The 25,133-nt window shown below is 56.4% G+C and overlaps 3 protein-coding genes across 6 annotated transcripts in view; 1 reads left to right on the top strand and 2 right to left on the bottom strand.

The window, feature by feature from the left end:
• Positions 1–1,985: 1,985 nt before the first annotated feature.
• PSMB11 (proteasome subunit beta 11) lies at positions 1,986–2,861 on the top strand. The gene has a single exon (XM_060098232.1). It carries the CDS (start codon positions 1,986–1,988, stop codon positions 2,859–2,861), a length of 876 nt encoding a protein of 291 aa, XP_059954215.1.
• Positions 2,862–6,571: 3,710 nt separating this feature from the next.
• CDH24 (cadherin 24) lies at positions 6,572–16,684 on the bottom strand. Of its 2 annotated transcripts, XM_060098230.1 has the most exons (13): positions 16,589–16,684; positions 14,745–15,048; positions 14,270–14,564; positions 13,959–14,078; positions 13,712–13,879; positions 13,355–13,542; positions 12,754–13,007; positions 11,493–11,629; positions 9,197–9,318; positions 9,002–9,113; positions 8,394–8,642; positions 6,853–7,868; positions 6,572–6,762 (listed from the first exon to the last, which is right to left on the bottom strand). In XM_060098230.1, exons 2-12 carry the CDS (start codon positions 14,943–14,945, stop codon positions 7,369–7,371), a joined length of 2,346 nt encoding a protein of 781 aa, XP_059954213.1. In that variant the 5' UTR covers positions 14,946–15,048; positions 16,589–16,684; the 3' UTR covers positions 6,572–6,762; positions 6,853–7,368. The 2 variants fall into 2 exon arrangements, with proteins under 2 accessions (XP_059954213.1, XP_059954214.1); XM_060098231.1 differs by lacking the exon at positions 8,394–8,642.
• Positions 16,685–17,665: 981 nt separating this feature from the next.
• Positions 17,666–25,133, bottom strand: part of ACIN1 (apoptotic chromatin condensation inducer 1) — a 33,383-nt gene continuing 25,915 nt past the window's right edge. For 2 of the 3 annotated variants that reach the window (XM_060096466.1, XM_060096468.1), the window contains 10 exons: positions 23,734–23,776; positions 22,697–22,830; positions 22,450–22,602; positions 21,324–21,465; positions 20,843–20,988; positions 20,350–20,457; positions 20,102–20,209; positions 19,543–19,867; positions 19,331–19,431; positions 17,666–18,608 (listed from right to left, as the gene is read on the bottom strand). In XM_060096466.1, the coding sequence (XP_059952449.1) occupies positions 18,282–18,608; positions 19,331–19,431; positions 19,543–19,867; positions 20,102–20,209; positions 20,350–20,457; positions 20,843–20,988; positions 21,324–21,465; positions 22,450–22,602; positions 22,697–22,830; positions 23,734–23,776 (1,587 nt within the window). In that variant the 3' untranslated portion in view covers positions 17,666–18,281. The remainder of the gene's footprint in view (positions 18,609–19,330; positions 19,432–19,542; positions 19,868–20,101; positions 20,210–20,349; positions 20,458–20,842; positions 20,989–21,323; positions 21,466–22,449; positions 22,603–22,696; positions 22,831–23,733; positions 23,777–25,133) is intronic. The other variant, XM_060096467.1, reaches the window with a different exon arrangement.

Here is a 25,133-nt window from a genome sequence, read left to right as displayed (position 1 = left end):
GTGAGGTTGGGGGTCCAGGAAGCCTTTGCCAAGGAGGTCTGGATCATTTCCTTAAATATCACTTAGATCCCCTTTCTTCTCAAACTCACAGCCTCTCCTCTTTCAGCCCGGATCTGGGAAGTATTTTCAGAATAGGTGGTACTTAAGCCAGACTTGGAAAGATAGGATTCAAAAAGATGAAGGGGAGGTGGGAGATGTGTTAGGAATTGCGTGAAAAGAGGTTGTGGTGGATGGATTAGGATTGGACCACGGTGGGCTTTAAGTGCCAGCCTGGGGTGGACTTGATCTTGTAACCCTTCAAGGTTTCTCACTAGAGGAGACATGGGATTTGAGTGATACCTTAGGAAATCATGTCAGTGTGGAGGATAAGGTTAGAGGGGGAGACTGGTGGGTGGCCAGTTACTGGGCCACTCACCTGCGCAGATCTGACTTGATAATGGCCTGACTTGGAGACGTGGCGATCCAGCCATATATAGTCTGACTTAGTTTTTAGAAAGAGGAGACGTTCTTATCTCTTCAGTAAGATTCCCATGTGGTCCTACACCAAGGAAGAAAGAAGGACTAGTTGGACCTTTGTGTGGCTTCCTGGTTTCTCCAGTCTTCCCCTGACATGTTACACTTGCCCTTCGTACTGAGACTCCAGGAAACTATGATGCCACAGCCTCAGCATCATGATGTCTGGAGGGTCCGGGCTCTTGCCTTTGCATGTACATCTGTTTCTTTGAATAAACCCCTTCCCATAGCACCTCTCTGAGCTGTAATGCTTAGTAAAACATACTGCATATGGAAGTAGCTGTAGCTTGTCACTCTGCCCCCATCTACTTTATGTTTCTGAAGGGCCAGCTGTCAGGGTCCACCCTTGGTTGGTCTAAGACTTAGACTCGGCATTACGGCATCAGAGTCCGTTGTTTCTCCTGCTTGGGAACCACAAACCAGTCTCTTGCCATTGAGAACTATTGGGCAGAAGGGGGACCAATAGGTCCTTTCCGCTACGTCCTCAGAACTTTAACACCAGCCGGAGAAGCTATACTGCCAGAGAACTGTCAGAAGTGCTACGTTTGTATGCAGATGGAAGTTCATGTTCACCCCCAAAACAGAGGAGAAAAAGATCTCCAGGTTCTAGTTCCCCTTCACCTGGCCCCTCAGTACTCTGCGTTTCTGAAGGTATCTGAGCACCCCATACCAGGCTCTCTTGCTCTTGTCTCTTTTGTCCTTACCCCAGTCCATTTCTCTTTCCTCACCTTGACCATGAGGTGAACCTGTGAGCTCAGCGTCATAGCTCCCTGACCCCACACCCCGGAAGAGAGAACCCAGCATTAGGGACTCCTGCCACGGTGGGTCCATGGCAATCTATTCTGTTTTGTTTTGTTTTGTTGGCCAAACCGCGCAGCTTGTGGGATCCCAGCTCCCCGACCAGGGATCGAACCCGGGCCACGACAGTGAAAGCCCGGCATCCCAACCACTAGGCCACCGGGGAACGCCCATGGCAATCTCTTCTGACTGTGCCATTGCACTGACTTGTCTCCACCTTTCCCTAGGCTGGCAGCCCTTTCAGGGCAGGGGCAGGGCCTTATTTATCTTTGCGTGCCCAGTGCCCCCCACAGGAAATCCCAGAGGAACCCAACTCTGCTCCTTCCACTGGTACCCCCTTTCCTTTTCAGTTACCCAGCCACCACCCAACTCCAGGTGCTTGGAGGATGACAGACAGGAGACTCCTTGGATGACGCTCGGGTGTGTCATGGGCAGCGTCTCCCCAGCGCTGGAGACTCTACTGGCCTCGCTGTGTCTCCCCTCAGCAGTCCTCTGAGGGAGAGGGCCAGTCCCAAAGCCTGGTTTGGGGTTAGGGAGAAAGGAAGCCACAGATCACACGCCTTCCCAGCTGGTTCTGGCTGCAGCCCAGCTCCTCCTTGCTCTCTCTCTTCCTCCGCCTGACCCAGCTCACAAATCCCTGCCTTGTTCCTTCCAACCTTCGCTGGACCCCAGGGATGGCTCTGCAGGATGTGTGCAAGTGGCAGGCCCCCGACACCCAAGAAGCCTCACCTCACCTGCCTCAGGCTGGTGGCTGGGCTGTGCCCCAGGGCTGGGACCCTCAAACCTTCCTGCAGATCCATGGCCCCAGGCTGGCCCATGGTACCACCACCCTGGCTTTCCGCTTCCGTCATGGAGTCATCGCTGCGGCTGACACGCGGTCCTCCTGTGGCGACTACGTGGCCTGTCCAGCCTCACGCAAGGTCATCCCTGTGCATCAGCACCTCCTGGGCACCACCTCTGGCACCTCGGCCGACTGTGTCACATGGTACCGGGTGCTACGGCGGGAGCTGCGGCTGCGGGCACTGAGGGAGGGTCAGCTGCCCAGTGTGGCCGGCGCCGCCAGACTCTTATCAGTCATGATGTCGCGCTATCGGGGGCTGGATCTGTGCGTGGCCACTGCCCTGTGCGGCTGGGACCGTTCCGGCCCTGCCCTCTTCTACGTCTACAGCGACGGCACCTGCCTGCAGGGGGACATCTTCTCGGTGGGCTCTGGATCTCCCTATGCCTATGGTGTGCTAGATGGCGGCTACCACTATGACATGAGCACCCAGGAAGCCTATGCCCTGGCCCGCCGTGCTGTGGCCCATGCCACCCACCGTGATGCCTACTCGGGGGGCTCCGTGGACCTCTTCCACGTGCGGGAGAGTGGGTGGGAATATGTGTCCCGCAACGACGCCTGGGTGCTGTACTCGGAACTGCGGAAGTTCCCAGGGCCGGGGCCAGAGCAGGAACGGGAGGAGGAGGCCACCCCGGACAGAGCCGGTGAAGGCAGAGAACCGTCTGTGGCGCCAGCCCCGGGGGACTCGAGGATGCCCGCAGAGGCGCTGTGAGCAGCAGCAGGACCTGGGGGGCCCGGCACAGGGAGTGGGTGGCAGATGGGGCCGCAGTGGGGGCAGACTCACGGCGTCTGACTCCTGCTCTTGTGGGTTGCCGGCTTCATTTGTTGCAAGTCTCCATCCCTTTCTCCTCCTGGAGCCACTGACATCTCTCTCCGACATGTTCCTGTTGGCGCCCAATAGATTGATCCAGCCTCCTTCTCAGCACCGAGTCCTGTTTCAGCAAGTACTCATTGCGCACCGGCTGCACGCCAGATGCTGTGCTAGGTGCTAGACCCTCTTTTCTTGCCATCCTCCTTTCTGCTTTTTCCCCTCCTATCCCCGGTCTCTCTTCCTCTCGTTTTAGTCCTTAGCTCAGCTTCAGAGTCTTTGCCACTTTCTCACCTTGGTGAGTGGAGATGGCTGGAGGAGAATGAGGTGGGGATAGTAGCCCAGAGGGCCCAGGCTGGAAGGGAAAGGGACAGTGCAGCATGCACACCTGGGGGTGGTGATGGGCTTCCCACATCTGTTTTTCTTCTCTGCCCCCCTCCCCGACGTGACCCTAATGACTATGATGCAGACTCCTTTACTGAATGCAGTTTTCATGATAACTCTTTGAGGTAAAAGTGATCCTCACTTGACAGACGAGGAAACAGGTTCAAAGGGTTATGTGAGTTGCCCTAGGTCACACAGTCAGTGCAGAGGTGATGCTGGGATGCAGGCCTTCCGCTCCAGGGCTGTGCTTCTTCAGCTCAGTTTCTCTCCCAGGGCCTCTTCCTGCCAGGCGTCTGGGGAGTGACGTGGGGAAGAGAGCAGCTGGGCCGTGCCCCTGCCTGGTGGCCAGGGAAGGAGGAACCCAGAGGAGCCCGAGGGCCTGGAGGGCTGAGCCCAGGAAGCAACCTCCATTGAGCCCCCTCTACCCCCGCTTGTCAGGGCCCGAGCCATCGCCCCAGGCACCTCCCCCCTCCCTTGCACTCTGGCTTCCAGGCATGTCATGGCTGTTGCCCGACTTCTCCTCCCGCTGTCCCTTTGCCTTCTCTCCAGCCTCTCTTTCCAGTAGCTCCCTCTGGGCATGAAGAAAAGAGAGAAGTGGCTGTGCTAGTGGGAACTGCTGGGTTAGCACATCCTTTCCCACCCCTCCTGTCCCCTTGCCGCTCCCTTGTGAGCCCTGACTTGGCGATACAGGCTGACGGCTCCAGGAGGGATGCCTCCCCGCCCTCCCCTCCCCAGGCTAAGTGAGGGAGGAAAGCACGGTCAGCCTAGGAGGTGGCACCTGAAGGTTCCTGAACCTTCTTTCTCTATCCCACTCCTACAGCTTCCAGTCCCAAGATGAACAGTACCTTTCCTCCCTCCTGGACACCCCTCCTCCCAGCCTCCAGCCCAGTCGTGAGCCCCAAGCCTGCACCTCAGGCTAAGAATTCCTCCAGGCAGGAGCTGGCCAGACAGAGGAGCCCCAGCAGGCTCTGGCTTTCAGGGGATGATGGGAGAGGAGGGAAGAAAGCTGAGGGAGTCCCAGAAGGGAAAGCAGTAGGGGAGGGGGGGGGAAATGGTCAGGGGGAGGGGGGCCGCAGAAAGGTGCCCAGTACAGAAGGACTAGGCTTCGAGCCAGGGTCTGGGAATCTGGCTGGTGGCCTCCATAGCAATTCTTCATCCCTCTCCCACTCCTCAGCCTCAGGGGAGGAGGTGCAGGACACTGGGAATGATCACTAGAGGTCAGGGACCCCTAGGCCAGCTTGGTCCTGGAGGAACCCAGGAGGAAGGGCAGCTTTTGCCCAGGGTTCAAGGGTTTGATTGACCCAGACATAAGAGGGGGCACCTCCACATGCAGAGGTGAGTGTGCGTCTGTGACCTGTTGTATGTGAGTGATCCAGGATAGGTGATGCACGTGCAGTTCCTATGTGCAGAGACAGGAAACAGGCTGGAAGTTATCAGGGAGAAAGACGGGCCTTATCACTTCTTTTGGGGAAAAGAGGTCCAGAGTTGGGTAGGGCAGGGCTCACCCCACTGGGTCGATACTTCTGCATCCTCCCACCCCTGCCCTGAAGCCCCAGGGGTGAGAAAAGGCAGGGAGGGAGGGGTGGGCTAGCTTGCGGTCGCCCCTTGAGCCCAGCCCAAGGCTCCCTGGGAACGACATGCGGCTCACCCCCCGGAACACTCTGTGCCCTCCTCTTCCCAAGGAGGATTAAACCCAGATAGGGAGGGCATAACGGGGGGGGGGAGCCCCACTCTTCTTGCATCTCCTCCCATCACCTCTCCCCTCCTCTCTCTCCTCTTCCTTCCATGGTTCTGCCCTTCTTCACTCCCTTTGACAGATTCTGTGTTTCCAATGGTGAGGTATTTAAGACCAGAGATAAGCCTGAGGGTCTAGCTGAAAAGCCTGTTTCCCTACATTGTTGTTTTCCTTGAAGCTTAATGAGTTGGGGAAGGCCTCAGGAGGGTGTTAAGGAGGGCTGGGAGAGCAGGCGAAGGCCTGCATCCCACTTCAATGCAACCCTCCCCACCCAGGGGCGGCCCACGAGTCAGTCCCTCCTTCTCTCCACTTACTCCTGGAGGCTTGATGCAGACATCAGGGGAGACCCAAGGGGTGGATCTAGCTCTGAACAGGAAGACTTGTTCTTCTGGCCCCTGCTTAGAGTGCCACCTCCTAATCGTCTCCCTCAGGGGCAGACAGTCTGCTCTCACACAGGCCTTCAGGCAGGCAGGGGCCAGTTTCCAGCCGTCAGCAGAGTCAATGACAATGCCAGCATCGGAGCAGGGTCCTTGTCCTCCCACCGCCTGGTTGCCCTAACCAAACGGCGTGGAAGGTACAAGAAGGCATCTTCCCATTAGAGCAGCCATCCCTGATTATCAGCGCTGCGCACTTGGAGGGGAAGGCCACAAGGACCTATCCTGACCCATCTACTTGAGTCCCCAGGAGCCCTGCCTGGAATTACGAGGCGTGGGTGCTAATTCTGGTTGCCGGGTAGACCCCTTCTCTGCTTAGGGAGTGCACGGTGAGAGATGCTGGCCACCCGCTGGGCTCCCACCCCAGTTGACTTCGATTCAGCCCTTCGAACAGCCCGCCTCCCTGGTCCCTCTCCCTCCTCTTTGTGCCCACAGAGTAAGACCAGAGACTGGGAAGAATGAAAGGTGGGGCAGCAAGCCCCAGATCCACTGTGACGGTGCCACCTCGCCCTGGCCCACCCTTTCTCCAACTGGGACCACAGGCCCCAGGAGGCACTGGCTTGCCCCCCTCTGCTGTTCCCCACTCATAATTATTCCTAGTCTAGAGCTCCTCTTCCCCTCTTCTTAGTCTTTTATAGCTCCCCCTTTTCTCCACTTTCTCCTTCCCACTTTTCCCTCTGGCCAATCTCCACATCTTAATTTCCTTGGACAGTTTGAGACCAACAGAGAACCCAGAGGTCGTGGGGGTAGAGGTACATGTCATTATCTCCTTCGTCCCTGAATGGTGTCAAACCCAAAGCCTCCTCTATTAAAGGGACTTGAAGCGACTGTCCCCCAAAGGAGGAGGAGTTGAGGGGGTGGGCTTAGGCCTCTCCTCCAGCCCTTTGGCACAGTGACGCTCTTACAGACACCTGAGTGCAGAAAGGAAAGCAGGACTCCAGCTTTACAAAATAAAGTGTTTGTTTATTATGAAATTAGAGATGGAGGCCCCCCCCCTTCCTCCCTCTTCCCCTTCCCCAGCTGCCTCCCTCTTTCCTTCCCATCCCTCCCCCTGGGGCCTGGGAAGCACACAAGACAATGCCCAGAGCTAGGATGCCCAGGGCCAGCTGACAGCTGGGCAGAGCTCCAGGGAGGCGGCCACATTGGGGGCTGGAGCTCTTGCCCCGGGAGGTGGGCTGGCTCCCTCTCTCTGCTGGAGGCCAATGGAGCCAGGATGAGGCCATGAGTGATGGATGGAACCATGCGGGCAGGTCTGCAATGACAGGACAGCCCGAGTGAGAGGTGGGGCGTGAGCAAGGGCTTTGGGCCACCCCTGTGTTCCACATAGTCTAGGGACACTGACCTGGGGCAGAACATCCCCTGCAGGAGGGTGGGCAGCAGTGGCTGGAAGTTTCTCTTGTTTCTAGGATGGACAACGGAAGAAACCAAAAAGCCAGTCACAGGGACCCACAGAGAATGCGAGCAGATGTGGGCAGGAGACAGACAGAGAACATGTGTGCGGGCACGGGAGACAGACAGAGCCGTGAGTGACAGATTTAGAACGGGGGAGACCAAAACAGAGCCACAAGAAAGTGGAATCACAGTGAGAGAATGGAGAGATTCAGAGTCTGAGCCGCACAACACAGACCCAGACAGGGAGAGTGTCAGAGACAGAGACAGATATCCCTGGAGAGAGACGAACAGACGACTCAGGACGAGGGAGATAAGGAGGAGGTTGCCCTGGGGAATGGGGAGGAGGGACACGGGGATCGGGGAGGCCTGGGGACCTCTGGGCTGCTGCCGCCTGCCTGGACCCCGGGGGCTCACTCAGAGGGCCTGTGCGGCCACCATGCCGCGGCGGGCAGGGCCAGGCCGGCTCTCAGGGGGCCGGGGGCTCCTTGGCCCCGTAGAGCTCGGCCAGGGTGCGGAAGAGCGGCCCCCAGTCGTCCAGCGGCTCAGCGGGGCCCGGGGCGCCGCCGACCTCGCTGCTGGAGCCCAGGGAGCTGAGGGAGCCGCAGGAGGAGCCCCGGCCCTCGTAGCCGTACACCTGCACCGAGTCGTAGGGTGGGACGCTGGGGTCGTCGTCTGCCCCGCGCAGCCGCAGCGCCAGCAGCTGCGCCACGTCGGCGGGGCCGGGGGGGCGGGGCTGGCGCGGCGCCCTGGCCCAGGGCAGCACATCTCGGCGCGCGGGCGGGCCGGGAGCCGGCGGGGCGGCCCCGTCGGGGTTTTGCAGGGCGCTGATGTCGAAGGCCTCCGTGTCCTCCTCGCCGCCGCCCTCGTCGTCGTAGGTGATGATGTTCTCACGCACGTCCTCCTCCTCCAGCACCATCAGGGCTTCCTGCTTCTGGCGTCGCAGGGCCACGAAGAGCACCACCAGGGCTGGGGGAGAGGCGCACACGGGCTGCTGAGTCAGCAGGGCCAGGCATGGGGCAGCCTGGTTCCAATCAGAACGGCCTAGGGGTGGCAAGCCCTGGGTTTGACATCTGGCAAAGCTCGTTTGAATCCCGACTTCAACCCTTTACTCGCTGTGTGACCATGGAAAGTTGCTTAACTTCTCTGAACCTCTTTCGCCCTTAGATTGCTTGTGTAGAGAAGAGGGAAAACTTATTTACCCCTCAGCGTTGTTGAAAGGATGAAATACCAAGTGCTGTGCCCAACGCCACACGGGGCCCAGAGTCAGGGCTCAATAAACAGTTTTTATGGCTCATGACTGTCATTAGATTGACAGGCCAGGGATATGAGGCCAGAGCTTTTGTCTCGGACGCATGAGGCAGTGGGAAAATCCAGGCATGAGGGTTCCTTCAAGACCTAGGATGGATTTCCCTATGTCCAGTGTCCTCGTTCCTCTCCACACACCCTGCAGGCCTGGACCCCACATTTATGTCCCACTGTGGCCTGACTCACCAAGCAGGGTGCCCACACAGGTGATGATGGCGAGCAGGGCCCCGGTGCTGAGCCCAGCAGGTGAGAGCTGAGCCTCGGGCCGGCAGGAGGCCACGGAGCCATCGGGCCGGCAGCGGCACACGCTGACAGTTACTGTGGCAGTGCTGCTCAGTGCCGGCTGCCCCCAGTCCCACAGTTCTATGGGGACCACGTAGGGGGCCTGGCGGGGCAGGGCGGGGCGAGAGGACAGCAGCAGGCTGGCAGAGCCATCTGTGGGAGAGGAGGGTGTTGGGTCACCTCCTGGGACACGTTCCCAGTAAGGTCGGTGCAGCCCATGGAGACAGCTTTCTGTGGGGAAGGTCCGCAAAGAGCAAAACCACATCCACCCTGTGTTGTTGTTTTTTTTGTCCCACTGCGTGTGCGGCTTACAGGATCTCAGCTCCCCAACCAGGGGTTGAACCCAGGCCACGGCAGTGAAAGCCCAGAATCCTAACCACTAGGCCGCCAGGGAACTCCCCAAACCACATCCACCTTCTGTTGGGTGGAAGGCCCAGGTAGGCAGGCAGGGCCGAGGGTGGTAGAGGAGAGGAGGGAAGCAGGCATGGGCACGGTTGTAGGAGGCTACCCACCTCGGTTGTCCCGTACAGTGAAGTTGGCATCGGGGTCCAGAGGACCTTGAAGGGAGATACGGCTATTGTTGCCGACTTCATCTCTGTCCCGGGCCCTGATGACCTGAATCAGCTGGGAGGAAGCAAAGAAGCCTTGTATGGAGTGGACAGCTGGAGAGGTCTTGAGTTCCCAACCCCGCTGCCTCAGCGGCTCACCTGGCCGGGGGCTGCAGATTCACACACAAAGGTGTCGTAGGGCTCAGCCAGCTGGGGAGCATTGTCATTCTCATCCAGGGTCTGGATGGCCACTTGCACCCGGGAGGCCTGTGCGGAGCTGTCTGAAGCCAGAACACAAACACATACACCCCATGCAAGCACACACATCACAGTTACACACAACACACGGGGTGTGTGGGCATGGATGCCACACGTAGCACATAGCATGCATGTGGGACACATGAGATAATGCATGCAATATGCAAGTAGCAAACAATGTTGTGAAATGAATGGAACAAGTGCATACAACAGCCATGTGGTACCCAAGATATGTGCAATACATATACCATATACACTCAACAGGAGTGTAGCACCCATAACATACCTATACAATAACCCACATGCAGGGTACACGTGCCATAAAGGAGAGGTAGACAGAGGATGCATACCAGATGCACACAGACAGTAGCCATGAAAGATACAAACACATTCATAGAGCCATTTGATGTACACTCAGTGTTTTAAAACAAATGCAACATACATGAAGTGAATGTTCGATATATACAGTGAATGTAGTATCACGACCCCCAGGATGCAGAGAATGCATTTTCATGCACAAAGCCGGTGGATGGACACACACACACACACGCACACACACACACACAAACACACCATCAGAGGTCTGGGAGGCTGTGGTGTAGCAGTGAGTATCACTTAGAGTTGACCTTGGGGAGGGAGGAGCTACGTGATACTCAGGGGCAGAGCCACGCCAGCCTGGGTACCACAGCCAGACACAGGCCCCCTCGTCATGAGGTGGCTCCCACCATTACCCTGCCTTGCTTCTCACTGCCAGTGGCGTCCAAGAGAAAATGGAAATTGTGCATCCCTGCCTGCCCCAGTGTTCACCTCCTCTAGGCTAAACCTCTTGGTTCCTTTAATCTTTTCCCCGAGTTGAGGGAGAGCTGGCTGGCTCTTGGGAAGGTGCTGAGCTGACAGCCTGGGCAGAGGAGCATCCCTGGGCTAAAGGGTCTGGGATACCCTGAGATGGGACGGGGCTGGGGGCCATTCCTTCGCTGCAGTTAAGGCCCAGGGCCTGCTAGTCAATACTGGGATTTCTAGGGGTGGGGAGCAGGATTTGGCAGGAGATGAGAAGACTCTGAAGGGAATACACACACACACACACACACACACACGCAGGGCTACGTATACACAGGCAGCCACAAACACACTACATATACCACAAATACACACAGAGATGTTCACACGGACAGACACGCACGCACTGCCACACAGCTGCATGGTCATAAACATAAGCCTATCTACATACAATTCAACACGTATGAGAGGCAGTATAGCAGAGGAGGTAACAGCTGAGATTCTGCAGCCTGACTGGGACTGAGGCCCCACCACTTAACGTCTGCGTGACCTTGGGAAGTTACTTAACTTCTCTTTGCCCGAGTTTCCTCCCTTTAAAATGGGGGGAAAAATCGTACGTTCTTCATAAAGCTGTGGTGATGATTAAATGAATTAATCCATATTTGGTACTTAGAACAGTGTCTGATACACAATAAGTAGTAAATTATTACTATCTGTCCACAAACACTCACGCACACAAAACAATATATACAAACAGCTACTTGTATCTATCACTATACACATCCGATTACACATATGCACAAATAATATAAATACAATTCTATACACTCAACTACATATACATATATGCAGCTATAGACGTATACTCACAAACATATGGGTATGTATGTATATGTATTTTCCACACGTATGGAATCATACACATGTAAGTACACACCCACGTGTACACACACACATAGCTCTTCACTGACATGTACAAGTACGTATGCACACAGTGACAACTCCCCTAAACAGGACACAGACGGCAAACGTAGGGAGACCCTGAGGCATGAGCTGGCGTGGTGAGGAGAACTTCACAGAAGGGAGGTCTAAGGCTGAACCACACTGCTGGTAGGGTCTCCCAGGGTGCAGGAAGCTCTTCAAGGTTAGGTTTATTTCCGGGTCGGGGAAAGTCAGGTATGGGAGCCAACGGAAGGGGAGGGGAAATGCTCAGGCAGACCCACTGTGCCCAGCCCAGCCAGGAGACCAGAAGGCCTGCCTGGTGGTGATGATGCAGGCTGGGGGCCCAGTGGCTGTACGCTGGGTGAGGGTGTGATGGCACTAGCTGCCCTCCCCCACCCCCATACGTCCCCAGGGACGGCCCCTCTGCTGGGAGGCTGCTGCCTCCTCCCGGGTCTCCCTGGGGCCCAGGACTGCTCACCGACTTCTGTGGCCAGCACTGTGAGGTTGTGCCAGACACGAGCCTCGCGGTCCAGGGGCACTGCCGTGCGGATGGTACCGTCTTCAGGCTCGATGGAGAAGCAGCCCTCCGGGTCCGAGTTGGGGAGGATGGAGTATCTGGGGAGATGGAGCGGGGCTGGGGGCTGATCTGCGGCGGGGCCAGAGCTTGCAGCTACTCCTCCCTCCCTCTGTTCACCTTGCTGGGCCCCATGGCTCAGCTGGGCAGAGGGCCTGAGCTGGCCAGAGACGCGCACCCAGAGCCATAGTTCACGTTAGGGTCCCCTCAAAAGACAAATATCCCCGGGGAGTCATCAACATTAAACACCTGTCCTAACATGCCGGGGACTGGGTTTCATGGGCACGCAGAGACAGAGGCGACGTCGGGTAAACACTGCCCGTCTTTCCGACTTCTGGGGCTCTGTTCTGGGGACCAGGGACCCAAGTTCTAGCCCTGCTCTATCTCAGGCCAGCTGTGTGACCCTGGGCAAATCTTTTAACCTGTTTCCTCAACTACAAAATGGGAATCAGTGCTATGACAGGGATGCTGGCTGGGGCGGTAGAAAGAGTGGGTCTTCTTGGGGCCGGATTTGAATCCCAGCACTGCTACTTACTGACTGTGCGACCTTGGGCAAAGTACTCAACCTCTCAGGGCCAAGCCTCTAAAGCAGGGGTCCCCAAACCCCGGGCTGCAGACCAGTACTGGTCCATGGCCTGTTAGGAGCTGAGCCGCACCGCTTGCGTTACCACCTGAACCATTCCCAACGCCCCCCAACCCCCCTCCGTCCGTGGAAAAATTATCTTGCACAAAACCGGTCCCTGCTGCCGAGAAGGTTGGGGACCGCAGCTCTAAAGCAACCGGAGCTGATACGGTTACTACCCTTATCTACTATCCGACTCTCACAGGTTGTTGGGAGAAGGAAATGTTATCAAGTGGGTAAAATGTGAAGCGCTGAGGCAGTGATCAATAGCCATGGCCATCAATTGATCCATCGCACTCATCAGATGAGATTCCATCTGCTCGCACTGCCACTGGGAGGCGCTACTATCATCCACCCAGAGGGATGGGTGGAGAGTGTGGGAGGGGTTAGCAAGGTCCTCTAGCCCTGCCCTGGCCCCAGGCCTGCAGCGAGGGAGACTTCTGCCAGGAGGTGAGCGTGATTTGCAGTAAAGGGGGCACATCCTCGGGCGGGAATAGCCTGCTGCTGGGCCCTGGCCCTGAGCCCGCCTGCACCCCAGCTCACCTGATTGGGCTGGCCCGGGAGTCCAGGTCAGCGGCGGACACCTGGCCCACCAGGGTCCCGGGAGAGTTGTTCTCGGGGACTGCCAGGATGTAGGCAGCCTGGGTGAAAGCGGGCGGTTCTGGGGCGTCCTGCACAGCCACGCGCACTGAGGCCACGTCCTTGAAGGGCCCTCGCCGCAGGTAGGCTGGGTCGATGAGCGTGTTGGTCGCCTCCACACGGAAGGAGTAGGAGCGACGGGTCTCGAAGTCCAGGGGCTGTGGTGAGGGGGACGGAGTGACTGGGGCAGGGGGGAACCCGGGAGGTGGGCACCAGAGGGGCAGTGGCCTCGGTGGTCGGGGTGGGGTGGGGCATGGGTTACTCGGTCAGAACTCTAGGTCTGCCCCCAGTGCTATCACAGACTTGCTCTGTGCAAAGTCCTGAGCCAGTCACTCCCCCGTTCTGGGCCTTGGGCCCTCATCTGAAAGATGAGGAGATGACCGTAATCGCTAAGCTCCAACACAGGGATCCCGACCGAGCCTGTTCTAGCCCAGTTAGAAGCGTGTCCCGTGGGGCAGGAGGCAGGTGTGAGTGGGTCCGCAGCGCTAGCAGACGGGAGGCTAACCTTGCGGACAGTGAGGAGGCCATCTCGACCCCGGGCGTCTGTGCTGATGCTGAAGGCCTCGGACCCCTCCCCATCCAGGATGCTGTATGCCATGAGGGCGTTGTCCCCCAGGTCTGGGTCCTGGGCCCGCAGCCGGCCCACCAGGGTGCCCGGCCCGGCGGTCTCCACCACGGAGAACTGGTACAGGCCTTGGAGTGGATGGAGGGAGACGTTCTGAGAGAGGTCCCCGGCCCTCCTCCCTCCCCCAGCACGTCCTTCTCCCAGGCCTGGCTGGGGGAGGGGTGGGGGAGGCTTCTCCCGAGGCTGTAGGGCTGGGGGTGGTCAAAGGGCGGCTCAGGCTGGGCACTTGTCCCTTACTCTGAGGGAACTTGGGGGGATTGTCGTTGACATCGCTGAGGGTGACCGTCACCGTAGTGCTGCCCGACAGCCCCCCCATGTGGCCGCCCATGTCCTTGGCCTGAATCACCACCAAGAACTCCTCCTGTGTCTCGCGGTCCATGTTGGGGATGGCGGTCCGCACCACTCCTATAGGGGGGAGAGACGATGAGTCAGGGGGTGCCTGTCGCCACGGCCGCCCTACCCGCCTCCCAAGCTCTATCCTCACCAGTCTGGGGGTCCACAGAGAAGAAAGGCAGTCCATCCAGCACAGTGTACACCAGCTTGGCGCTGTTCCCGTAGCTGGGGTCATCAGCATCGTAAGCAGTCACCTGGATCACTGATGTCCCTGTGGGGGACCCCGGCACCCCGCTCAGCCGGGGCAGAGCCAAGTGGGGAAGAAGGGTAGATGGGCGGGACCCAGACCTGAGCGGGGCTGAATTGCAGGAGGTGGGTTCTGGGGCAGAAGGCAGTGGGGGAAGGAGAGGTGAGGGCACTCTAGGAGATGGGATCCGGGATGTCCAGACCTGGGGTACTCACCGACATTGGACATCTCGGGCACTGTGGCGTGGTAGGGCCCAAGGGGAAAGATGGGTGGATTGTCGTTGATGTCTTGCACCTTGATAATGAACTCCGATGGGGGCTCCAGGGGTCGGTTGGAGGCTCGGTCCACAGCTTGGGCCAGTAGAACGTACTGTGCCTTCTCCTCCCGGTCCAGGCTCTTGGTGACATGGATATTGCCTGTGGCCTCGTCAATCACAAATACAGTGCCTGCCCCCTCTCCGGTCAGCAGGTACTTGGTGCGGCCCTCACCCCTGTCCACATCTGAGTGCAGCTGTAGGGATCGGGGAAACATGGCAGCGGGTTCCAAGCATAGGGACAGAAAGTTAGAATGTAAATCTAGGATTGGGTGGAGTGTTGGGTGTCCTGAGGGACCAAGGTCATTGCAGAAGTGATGAAGTTGCAGGGCAGGGCCTTGAGGGTCAGGGTAGACATAGGAGGGGTTGATCCTTACCTTGCCAATAAGGACAGGCTCTGGTCCGGCATATTCCTCAATGACAAAGAACTGGTTCCACACCCAGCTCCGTCGGGTCCGAAGCCGTGCTGGTCCTGGGGTCCGCCGGGACCCTGCCCAAGCCCGGGCTGGGGCTGCCAGGCGCCCCATGCAGCTCCAGCCACCCAGCCAGGCCAGCAGGAGCCTCACCAGGCCCCACATGTTAGGGCTCAGCCAGGGCTCTCTTCACTGCTCCCGGGTGCTGAGGCATGAGCTGGCTGGGGCAGGGGGGCAGATGCTTTGGGGCTGCCCCATGGATCCACTCCTGCGGGATGGGCAGCTGTTTACGGTTAAGGAAACCCTTAAACCTCCCCTCCTCACAGTTAGATGCGGAAGATCACACCTCCAAGGAACCAGACGCCCCACTGCCCAGAACCCAGACTAAGACAGAAAGCAGACAGTCTGATCTTTTCCTCCACCCAGACTCTGCCCGTATTCACCTCCAGCCCTCCAAGATGATAAATCTCTGGCCACTCAACTCTGAGTAGAGAAGCTTGGGAAGAAAATAGGAGAGGGGATGCTGGGAGGGCTTGGAACCCCCAAGTGGCCCCTCTGCTTCCAGGGTGGGCATGCAGCTCGGGGCTGGAGGAGATGGGGGCTACCAGGGAAAGGGTTTAAAATCCAGGGATTGGGATTCATGGAGGTGTGGTCTCAGGGTGCCTAGGTCAGGCCGGGATGACAAGCAGGGCAGCGTCAGACAGGGCTGAGAGCCTGTGAAAGTCTGTCCTCCACAGGAACTCCGCCCCTCCAGAACCTGCCCGCGGCACACAGCTAGCTGAAGTCCTTGAAGGGGGACTGGGCTCCAGAGGCAGAGTGGGGGGCCAGAGCTGAAAGAAGAGGGGTGGTAGAGGCCGAAGACTGGGAAGGGGGAGCAGAGGCAGACCCAGAGGCTAGAGACACAGCGTGATTAAGGGTGAGACCAAGACTCAGGGACTGTCAGAGACAGAGACAGAACGGCAGCAAGAGACAGGAGGAAAGAGATCAAAGGAGGTAGCCTGGGTGCCTGAAAGGCAGGGAGGAGTCACGGGTGCCAGGCTTGAGAATGGGTGGAAGAGGGGGCAGAGGGGCTTTCAGTACGTGTGATGACCAGGAAGGGGCAGCTTTAGCTGCCGGGGTCAGACCAGGCCGCCCCGGTGCGGAACTTCGTTCTGGGAGAAGGGGCAGCCAGGAGGGGCTGTGGGAAGGAAGCTAGAGGACCCTTCCCACCACTGTCTCCTCCCTCTCCTCCAAGGGGCACCCCTCAGGTGGCTGTGGCCGCGCCTCTCCTCCCCTAGAGCAGACATACACCTGACAGTCCTTTCCTTCCCGAGGGAAGAGGGAAGCCGGGGGCCAGAGAGGGAGCCGGGACGAAGAGAAGGAAGGCGACAGAGGACTGGGAAACAGGATAGCGGGAGCGGAAGGGAAGAGGAGAGCAGAGGGAAGGAACGGGGAAGGAAAGCGGGAAAAAGAAAAGACAGGAGAGCAGAGAAAGGTGGAGGAAGAAAAAGGCAAAGAGGAAGAGGAGATGGAGCAAGACAGGGCAAGAGGGAGAGAGAAGGGTTGGGGAGCCAGGGAAGGGGCAGAAAAGGCAAACAGGCAGAGAGAAGGCAGGATGAAGAGACATCGAGGGAGAGGAAGATGGGAAAAAGAGGGAGAGAGGTGTGAGGGAAGAAGGGAAAGCGGTAGAGCGCGGGAGAAGGGAGCCGGCAGTGGGCTCCCAGTCGCGGAGCGCACCGCTCACCGCTCTGAAGACACCCGCAGGCTGCGGGCCCCCTGCTGCCCCTCCGAGGATTCCCAACCGCGGGCTCCAGGGCAGGCGCCCTTACCTGGCAGTGCCAAGGGGCCCAGCCCGGTGGGGAGCGCCCCCACCCGCCCCCGTCGCCGGGTCCCGGGGGCGCAGCCCCCAGCCGATCGGAGCGGGCGCAGCGGCTCCGCTGCAGGTCTGAGCAGCCCCGGCTAGAACAAGGGAGCGAGACGGAGGGGGCGGGGGAAGGAGGCTCCGCCTGCGGAGGAGCAAGGCGCCTCCGCGCCGCGCGGGAGGGCCCAGCCTCCGACCCTCCCCGGCCAGCCCTGGCCGCGCAGCGAGGGGCGGGGGCGGGGCCTGCTGCCCGCCCCCTCGGCTCTGCCGGGCGCATACAGATGCAGTGCCCCTCCCGGGCCGGGCCCGCAACGCCTGGAGGGCCACTCGGGCGGGAGGGCTCCCAGGCCACGGCGCCAGTCCGTTTCCGAAGAGCTAGCGGAGAAGGCGCACCCGGGAGAGCGAAGCGGCCCGCACGCCCCCCGCAGCTGGGCGAAGGGCGAGCGCACGGTGAGCAGGGGAATCTGGAGCCCACTGCGGAGGCCCGGCTCGCCGCCCCCGGACCAGCCTTGGAGGCTGCTGTGGACCCCGGCCGTGAGGCGGCGGCACTTTGGGAACCTGTGCAGGGAAGGGTAGCGGGCCGGCTGGGGGCCTTAAGCACAGCAGAAAGGTCCAGGGAGTCCGCGGTCTGGGCCCAGGGAACAAACAGGTCAGGGACCGAGGCGACGTCGGCGGGAGGGCACGGAGCCTTTTTGGGAAGCTCATTTACAGGAGCCTACTGAGCGAGCGGCTGCCGCCCCCTGGTGGCAGTTATGGGCGGCACCTTGAAGGTGGTGAGCAGGTGACCAAATGCCTCTAGCACAGCACCAGGACACCCCTCTTCCCAGGGCGTCTTCCCCTGGGCCCTCCAGCGAGGAAGATCCACAGCTGTGTGTGGCCAGAGCCGAGGCAGGGATGGAGGGAGGGTGGGAAGTCCCTGCTCCAGGAAGCAGCAGCCTAAGTGTATGGAATGCAAGCGGTGCTGGCTGCACTGCATGCTGCAGCCTCCCCTTCAACACGGCTCTCACCCGGGCCCTGCCCAAGGAAAGCCACTCAATCACACTAGTTAAAACTAAGTCAGATTTTTATTATTTTCCATAGACCACATCATTTAATAATAAAAAAAATAAAAATAAAAATTGAACAAAAGGAAAAGGTGGATATAAAGTGGAACCGGTGGGCAGGAGGCATGGGCTGCAGGACCAGAGAGACTGGGAACTGCAGGGGCCCTGGGACTCAGGAGGAGATGCTGATTCAGCTCATAGGTGACCCAGTCCTGGCCCCGGCTGTTCCCAAAAGGGGGGTGCAAGTACCAAAGGAGGTGGTGAGCAGGATGGAGGAAAAACGAGAGAGGTTTGGGGCTCCTGGCTGTTCCCCAGCTCTGGGCCAACCACCTCCCTCCCTAACATAGCTCCTCCCTCTCACAGACTTAATGGGAAATGAGAGGGAGGAGAGGGCTAAGTCCCAAGAGATAGATTACGGGGGTAGGGTGGGAAGATGCCCACTGCTCCATTTGGTATGTGGGGACAGGTGGCAGCCAGACTTCAGCACTGGGCAAATGGTATGAAAGACCCCTGGTTCCAGGGTGGTGGAGATTGTACCTATCCCTCTGTGGCCTTGAACCCCCCTGGGGCAGGGTGGCCGATGCCTGCAGCTCTCCCTAGTGTTCTCCCGGTTAGCGGCTAGCGGCGCCCACCCCGGTCCCGCACAGGCGTGCTCCGACTCCGGCTCCTGCTGTGGCGCTTGGTGTCTCTGCGGTCCCTCTCCCTGCCTCGTTCCCGGTCCCTGTCCCTCTCCCGATCTCGATCTCCCCTGTCCCGCTCCCTGTCCCGCTCTCTCTCCCTGTCCCTCTCCCGGCTGTGCTCTCGCCGCTTCTCTCGCTCCAGCTGTCGGGTCCGTTCCCGCTCCGCCTCCTTCTCCCGCTCCTTCTGCTCTTCTTCTTCTTGCTCCTTTCGCCGCTTCTCCCGCTCCTTGGCCCGTTCAGCACGCTCTGCCTCCTTCTGAACAATCTGTAGCAGGCAGGGAAGGCAGAGAACAGGTACCTCAGCCCTGCTCACATGAGTCTCACCTGGTCTCCCTGCACCTGGACCCTGTACTCTTAGCTCGGGACCACTGTCAGCCTTGCTGTTATGCAGGAACGGGGAGGGCCTCAGCAGTCACATCTGTCCTCGTCTCAGAGCCCCAAGCCCTCCTCCCAGTCTTCATCTTTTATGCCCACGACAGGTAGTGGCACCATCCATGCCTGGCCTCTGGTATTTCCTAAGCTAACTAGATGTGAACAAATCTCTATTCTCTCTAGTGGAGTAGCATAAGCCTACAATCCCCAAAAGGCCCATCACAAAGAAACATAGATTTAAAAAGCTAAAACCCCTAGAAATTAGAAAGAGAAACGGCTGAGTTTATTAAATACAGATTTCTCAGCTAACTAAAATGAACTTCCAAGAAGCACGGCTGGCACCGCCAGCTTCCTGGGACAGAGTTCTGATCTTGTGTCTACCTCTATCCTTTTGGGTCTGGCTTCTCTATGGCCCACTCAATCAACTGGGTCTTAAAACTGCCTCTTTCTGTGATGCTTAGCTTCTGCCTTATTATTCTAAGCCAATACCTGGGCCTAGTCACTCTCGCAGTCACATGACTCTCCCCTTGCTCACTCCCAAGCCTTGATGCAGCTTGGCAGGTGGGTCCTCCTGAGCTTGAGAGTGCCCCTCAAGGCAGAAAGGCATGCGCTCACCTGGCTGTCAGTCAGTGGGAGCCAATAGATGCAGGGAGCTGCCTTGGTCTTACGGAAAAGGTCGTCCAGCAGCTTGGCAGGTGGTTCCTCCTGAGCTTTCTCTGAGGTGGAAGAAAGTGAGTCAGACTTGATGCATATGACTCTGTGCCCCGTCCCATCTGGGTCCCTTTCCCACCTACTACTGAGTATGTGTGCCCCCCATAGCTAAGTACCTTTTTTCTCACTCTTCTTTTCTTTAGACTTTGCGCGTTCCTTGCGGCGGCGGTCACGGGACCGTGATCGGGAACGGGGCCCTTCTCGAACTTTGTCCCGATCCCATTCACGCTCTGATCGCGTTCGCTCCCGCCGCTCCATCTCCCGTTCCCGCTCTGCCCACTGTTCCCGCACCGCCCGCTCCTGCTCCCGCTGCTCTGCCCTGGGGTGCTGTGGTGGCTGGGCTGGGGGTGGGGGCGGGGGGTGCAGCGGCCGTGGTACCCCCTGCTCCTCTGTCTTAGTTTCAGAGGGACGGTCCACCAAGAGGCCTCGGTGATAATCCAGCTGCGGGTAGAGGAGGGACAAAGATAGTCAGGATGAAGATGACATCACTCCCACCGAAGGAGCCCAGGTCCCAGTGAACAGACTTTGGAGCCCCATGGTTCAACTAAAGGAACCGAAGAGGAGGGAAAAGGAATCTCAGTGACTGCAGGTTTGGCCGGGATTTCAGCTGGAATCTAGCGGATAACAGCCTCCCCTGCCCCTACCCCCCCTCCTTCCTTTCCCTTGGTTTCTTACCTCATCTTGCTCAGCATAGTCAGCACAGAGGAATTTGGGGTTGGACTGGGGCCATTTGACCCCATGTAGAGCTGTGCGGGTGGCAACTGCTTCCTCTACTGTCGAGTACTGACAGAGGGAGGGAGAAGGCAGAGGGTCATAACAGGCCTTCAACCCTTCCCACTTGCCACAATGCCCTCAAATCTGCCCACGATGGTCACAAAAGGAAATACAGGCCAAAACCTAGAGAATCAGCTTCTTCCCCTCACCGTTACAAAGCAGTGAGATTTGATCTTGTCAATCCAGAAGGCCTCTTCTACCAGAGTTCCTGTACGTCCCAACAATTCCTTCAGTTGGCCTAAAGTGAAGGGACGAACCTGCCAATGAAAATGAAATTTCAGGGCCTTAAAGAAGGCAAGAACTATACTCATGTAACTAGTCTGAAGATTTCCCACACCACTGTCACAGGAGTACAGCTTCCAAGTCTGGGTGAGGCCAGAGAGGTTAGGAACCCTCCATCAGGAATGTGAGAAGAGTGGTAACACTGTCTGAGACATCATGGGCCAGGCTCTCTACAAATTCTCAAGACAACCCTGCAGGGTGATACTTTTTTCTCCCCATTTTTCAGATGAGACAGGTTGTGAGGTTAAGTAACTCACTCAATGAGTGAGTAACCAGCAGATCCAGGAGTTGAACCTAAGAAACATGAGTCCAAAGCTCAGACTCTAAACCAAGCTGCACTGTGGGGAAAAAATGACTTACCAAATTGGAGATGTGGACGATGTTACTGATCTTGCCCCGGGGTGGGGAGGGCACTTGAGCAGTCCGGACTGGGTCATCAATTGTAATGGAAACTCCCGACTTCTGCTGGCTAATGGAACGTCGAGTTAAGGTATCTCCTAAAGTCACTATCAAATAGAGCACAAGAATGACTTTCAGCAGGGAGCAATGCTGGCTCTTTCACCTCCAGCAGGACTTTAAAATTCCCTACCAGTAGTCACTGTCCCATCTAAATGTCTGAGCACCTGCACTGTGCAACGTACGGTCCAGGCTGATCTCATTATGGAGATGCAAAAATTAAACAGAATCAAACCTAGCCCTCAAGCAGCTTGATAACTAGGAGAAGACATGTGTAAAATACTAGAACACAAGGCAGAAAACATTAAACGCTTTAAAAGAGGTCCAAATAAAGTGCTCTGGGAATTCAGGGGGCCACATGTTTCACTCATAATGCTGCACCTACCTTTCTTTACTTCATGCTCCACAGGTGGGGGCAAAGCCACCTCTACTGAGACCTGGGGAGGTACAGGGGCTTCTGCTTCAGGCTCCTTCTCTTCTTCCTCCTCTTCCCTCTGCCCATTCTCCTGGCCCTCGGAAGGCACCACCTGTAAGGTATCAGAAAACAGACGGATTCCTCTTCTTTTTTTTTTTTTTTTAAATTAATTAATTTATGATTTATTTATTTGGCTGTCCCGGGTCTTAGTTGCGGCATGTGGGATCTAGTTCCCTGACCAGGGATCAAACCCACGCCCCCTGCATTGGGAGTGTGGAGTCTTAGCCACTGGATCACCAGGGAAGTCCCTACAGAGGGATTCTTAAACACCAAACAGGTACATTCTTTTCAGTTTCTGGTTTCTCGGGGAGAGATGGTGGTAAGTCAACCTAACATGCTTCTTCCACTAGGGAGGAGATTTCATTATTAGGTTCACCTCCACCAGATCCTGGGATTTGTAGTGCCTCAACTCTGCCATGAGGAAAACTAAGGCAGGAATTGGCAAATTTTCTCTGTAGAGGGCAAGATATTAAACATTTTAGACTCTGTGAGCCATATGGTTGCATTACTCATTACTCTGACATTATAGCACTTAAGCAGCCAGAGACAAGAGTAAATGAACTGGGCTTCCCTGGCGGCGCAGTGGTTAAGAGTCCGCCTGCCAATGCCGGGGACACGGGTTCGAGCCCTGGTCCGGGGGATCCCACAGCCGCAGAGCAACTAAGCCCGTGTGCCCCAACTACTGAGCCCATGTGCCCCAACTACTGAAGCCCGTGCGCCTAGAGCCCGTGCTCTGCAGCAAGAGAAGCTGCCGCCATGAGAAGCCCGCGTACCGCAACGAAGACCCAACGCAGCCAAAAATAAACAAACAAAAAAAAGAGTAAATGAACTGGGGTGGCTGTGTTCTTACAGAACTTTATTACAGGCTACAGGTTAGATCTGGTAGCCTGCTGACCCCTACCCTACAAGGGCCAACGAACACAACCCTCTGCACAGATGGCAGACTTCCCTTCTAGGACTCTGCCTTAGCTCCTCACTCAGTTGCCCACTCTGCATCCATGGTCCCCTCCCCCAAAGCGGGGTGCAGGAGCCTTACCTGAGTGACGGTCCGGCATATTTTCAGCCCCTTGTCATGGGTCCCATCGTCACCATTACGCTCTGTCTCATCCTCAGAGATTCGGGAGTCGTCAGCATGAAGATCCACAACAGCCTCCTGCCCCGCCAGGGGTTTGATGTCGGGGATGAGGCTCTGGGACACAGATACCCCCCACCCCGTTACACTGGGCCCATGTCTACTCCCACATCCTGTCTCATCCTCCCTTCCCCGGCCCCTCCCACCTCACCTTGAGTGACTCGGTGGTGATACTGATGGAGGGTTTCTTCTGTGTGGTGGCTGTGCTGGCTCCCCAGCGCCGCTTCCGACTAGGCTGGCCCCCCTCTGTGTCACTGTTTCCAGCTGGCACCCCCTTGGTAGCTGCTGTCCCCAAGAAATAGGACCCCACAGTTAGATGCTCTCAGGCCCTCTGCTGGTTCACACCACAACACCCACAGAGAGCCTTCGAATGGAATTTTAGAAAAAGGTTAACTTAAGGAAACCGTATTTGGGGACTGGGGAAACCATGCTTCAGAGTAAACAATAAAAGGCCTGGAGCCACTTCCTGAAAGATGAAAACTACTGATCTCTGAAGGCAACAAGGGAGAGCTAACTAGGCTGGTAAGCAATTTAAACTTTTAGTGGTAAAAAAGTCTAAAGTACTGGGGAAGACAGATTGAGGACGACACGGGAATGAGAAAAACAAGACTATGTGATACTAAAATCCAAGTTAATTTAATTTTAGATCATGATGTGACCTGGTCATGCTCTAGGTTATTTTCACACTACAGATTGATATATTTAAGTCATAAAGACCTATTACACTTTTGTCAACTTGGAGTTCCTCATTGGGAAAATGTTAAAGATGTTACTGTTTGAGGTGTGGGCACTCTCATTTTCTCAGATGCTCTCTTAGAATAAAGCATAAACTGGTAAGCATTTTATAGGAATCCCTCAAACCCACTCCTCGCTCTGAGAGTTCAGACATCTGAAATAATAAAAGCAGGAGGACTAGATAAGAAATGGTAAGACATCTCACGGTGTATCTCATTAGGGTTAAGAAAGAAGTGTGACTGGGGAAAAATAACAAGGATTGTTTGTGAAGTTCTGAATTTTAAAATGAAACACTACCTACGCCAAAAAGATGTAGATTTGCTGGGTGGAGGTGGTGGGATGGCAGGGGGTGACGCAAGAATGCCGCTGACAGAGAATGGGAATCTACTTCTCTATCAACTCTGATTTTTATGGTATTCCGGACCTGTATCAGGGATTTGGGGCTAGACTTACAGACAACGGAGATCTTCCTCTTGAATGATTTGGGCAGCGAGCTCTGTATAGAGAAGAAAAGGGGGAAAAAGAGAAAGAGACACACCCCACAGAGAGGGGGGAAAGAGGTTAGATGGGGCAGTCTTAGCATAGGCTCCAAAGACACAGAGAGAGAGAGACACAGAGACAGACAGAGACCAAAACAGAAGCGGCAAACGGCAAAAACGAAGCAGAATCAATGCAAGTTAGAGAAAAAAATAAAACCAAACATCACAGCAGGGAAAAGTCATCTAGTCCATACCACACCTATGTATTAGCTTAACCAGAAATAAGCTGGAAGAAGAATTTCAGTAGCCTCCCAGCCCTTTAAAAGCATTGGTCATGCCCTCTTCCACTGTCTCTACTGGTCGAGAGGATGCCAAGCCCAACAAGCTATGTCCAGAGCTGGGTCATCTAGTCCTTCTAAGGTCTTCCTTGCTAACTCGAGGAAAACACGAGGAAACAAGGAAAACCAACTTTGGGAGGGGACTTTGACAGCATAACCCTCCTCTTCTTCTCAATGCCCAGCCTGACATCCACTGACATTGGCTCTGAGTAGCTTGGACAGCAGACTGTTAAGACTGCCCGGACGCCCACCACACTGTGGAAAACGGCAGCACCAGACTCACTGGAGATGAGCCTCCTGAGCCAACTGCCAGCAGAAAGAATTTAAAGGTGTCTTTGGTAAAGACAAGTTTTTATGCAGGGCAGACAGTCCCTAGGGAGTTTCAGACTTTCTGACCACTGTACAGGGCTCTAGCAGAGCCTTTCTGTTTCTTCTCCAAACAGGGCTTATGCCTTAGGGGCTCTGCCAAGGACCAGAAACTTCCAAACTTGCTTTTGAGCAAGTTTCTGCCCCAAACACTCAGTGGGAGAAAGACTGTGGACGGAGCAAAAAGAGGAAGAGAGAGCAAAAAAGGGAATAGAGCATTTTAGATTTAAGTGCTTATTTCTGGAAAAACTAAGACCTACCACCCTTCTAAAGGGTAGGGCAGGAACCCTCTTGATGAAATCCCTTTTCCCCATCCACCCCCCAGCCCCGTTTGTGTCGTCTAACCAAGTCTCCTTGGTCTCCGTTAAGGGCCAGCCTGACCCCTAGCCAGGCCGCTCTCGATGGGTAAGTTAGTGAGAAAAAAAAAAAAGTCTTAATTAAAACAGGAAAAACATGAACCAAATAAATAAACAAATCCAATAAAGAAATCAGAAAAAAAGATAAAGAAAAAAATTAAAATAAAAGATTAAAAAAAGAGGAGAAAGAAGAAAATAAAGAGGAAAATAAACTAGGAATATGACAAATGTTCCAGGTACCATCTCACACCTGGGATCTTCAGTTCAGCCAATCGCACCTCACTGTGTACTGTATCTAGTCAACCGCCGGTCCA

Source organism: Mesoplodon densirostris, chromosome 4 (assembly GCF_025265405.1).
Source record: "Mesoplodon densirostris isolate mMesDen1 chromosome 4, mMesDen1 primary haplotype, whole genome shotgun sequence".
Classification (NCBI taxonomy): domain Eukaryota; kingdom Metazoa; phylum Chordata; class Mammalia; order Artiodactyla; family Ziphiidae; genus Mesoplodon; species Mesoplodon densirostris.
The sequence above is the reverse complement of the archived record's forward strand: the minus strand, read 5'-3'. Positions and strand labels throughout refer to the sequence as shown.

Coding starts and splice junctions, on each gene's coding strand:
- PSMB11 (XM_060098232.1), top strand. CDS start 1,986: ATGGCTCTGCAGGATGTGTGCAAGTGGCAGGCCCCCGACACCCAAGAA.
- CDH24 (XM_060098230.1), bottom strand. CDS start 14,945: ATGTGGGGCCTGGTGAGGCTCCTGCTGGCCTGGCTGGGTGGCTGGAGC. Junction 13,543..13,711: donor TCCCCCCAAGTTCCCTCAGA/GTAAGGGACAAG, acceptor ATCCACTCCAAG/GCCTGTACCAGTTCTCCGTG. Junction 11,630..12,753: donor TCCCGGGCCAGCCCAATCAG/GTGAGCTGGGGT, acceptor CCATCTCCCCAG/ATACTCCATCCTCCCCAACT.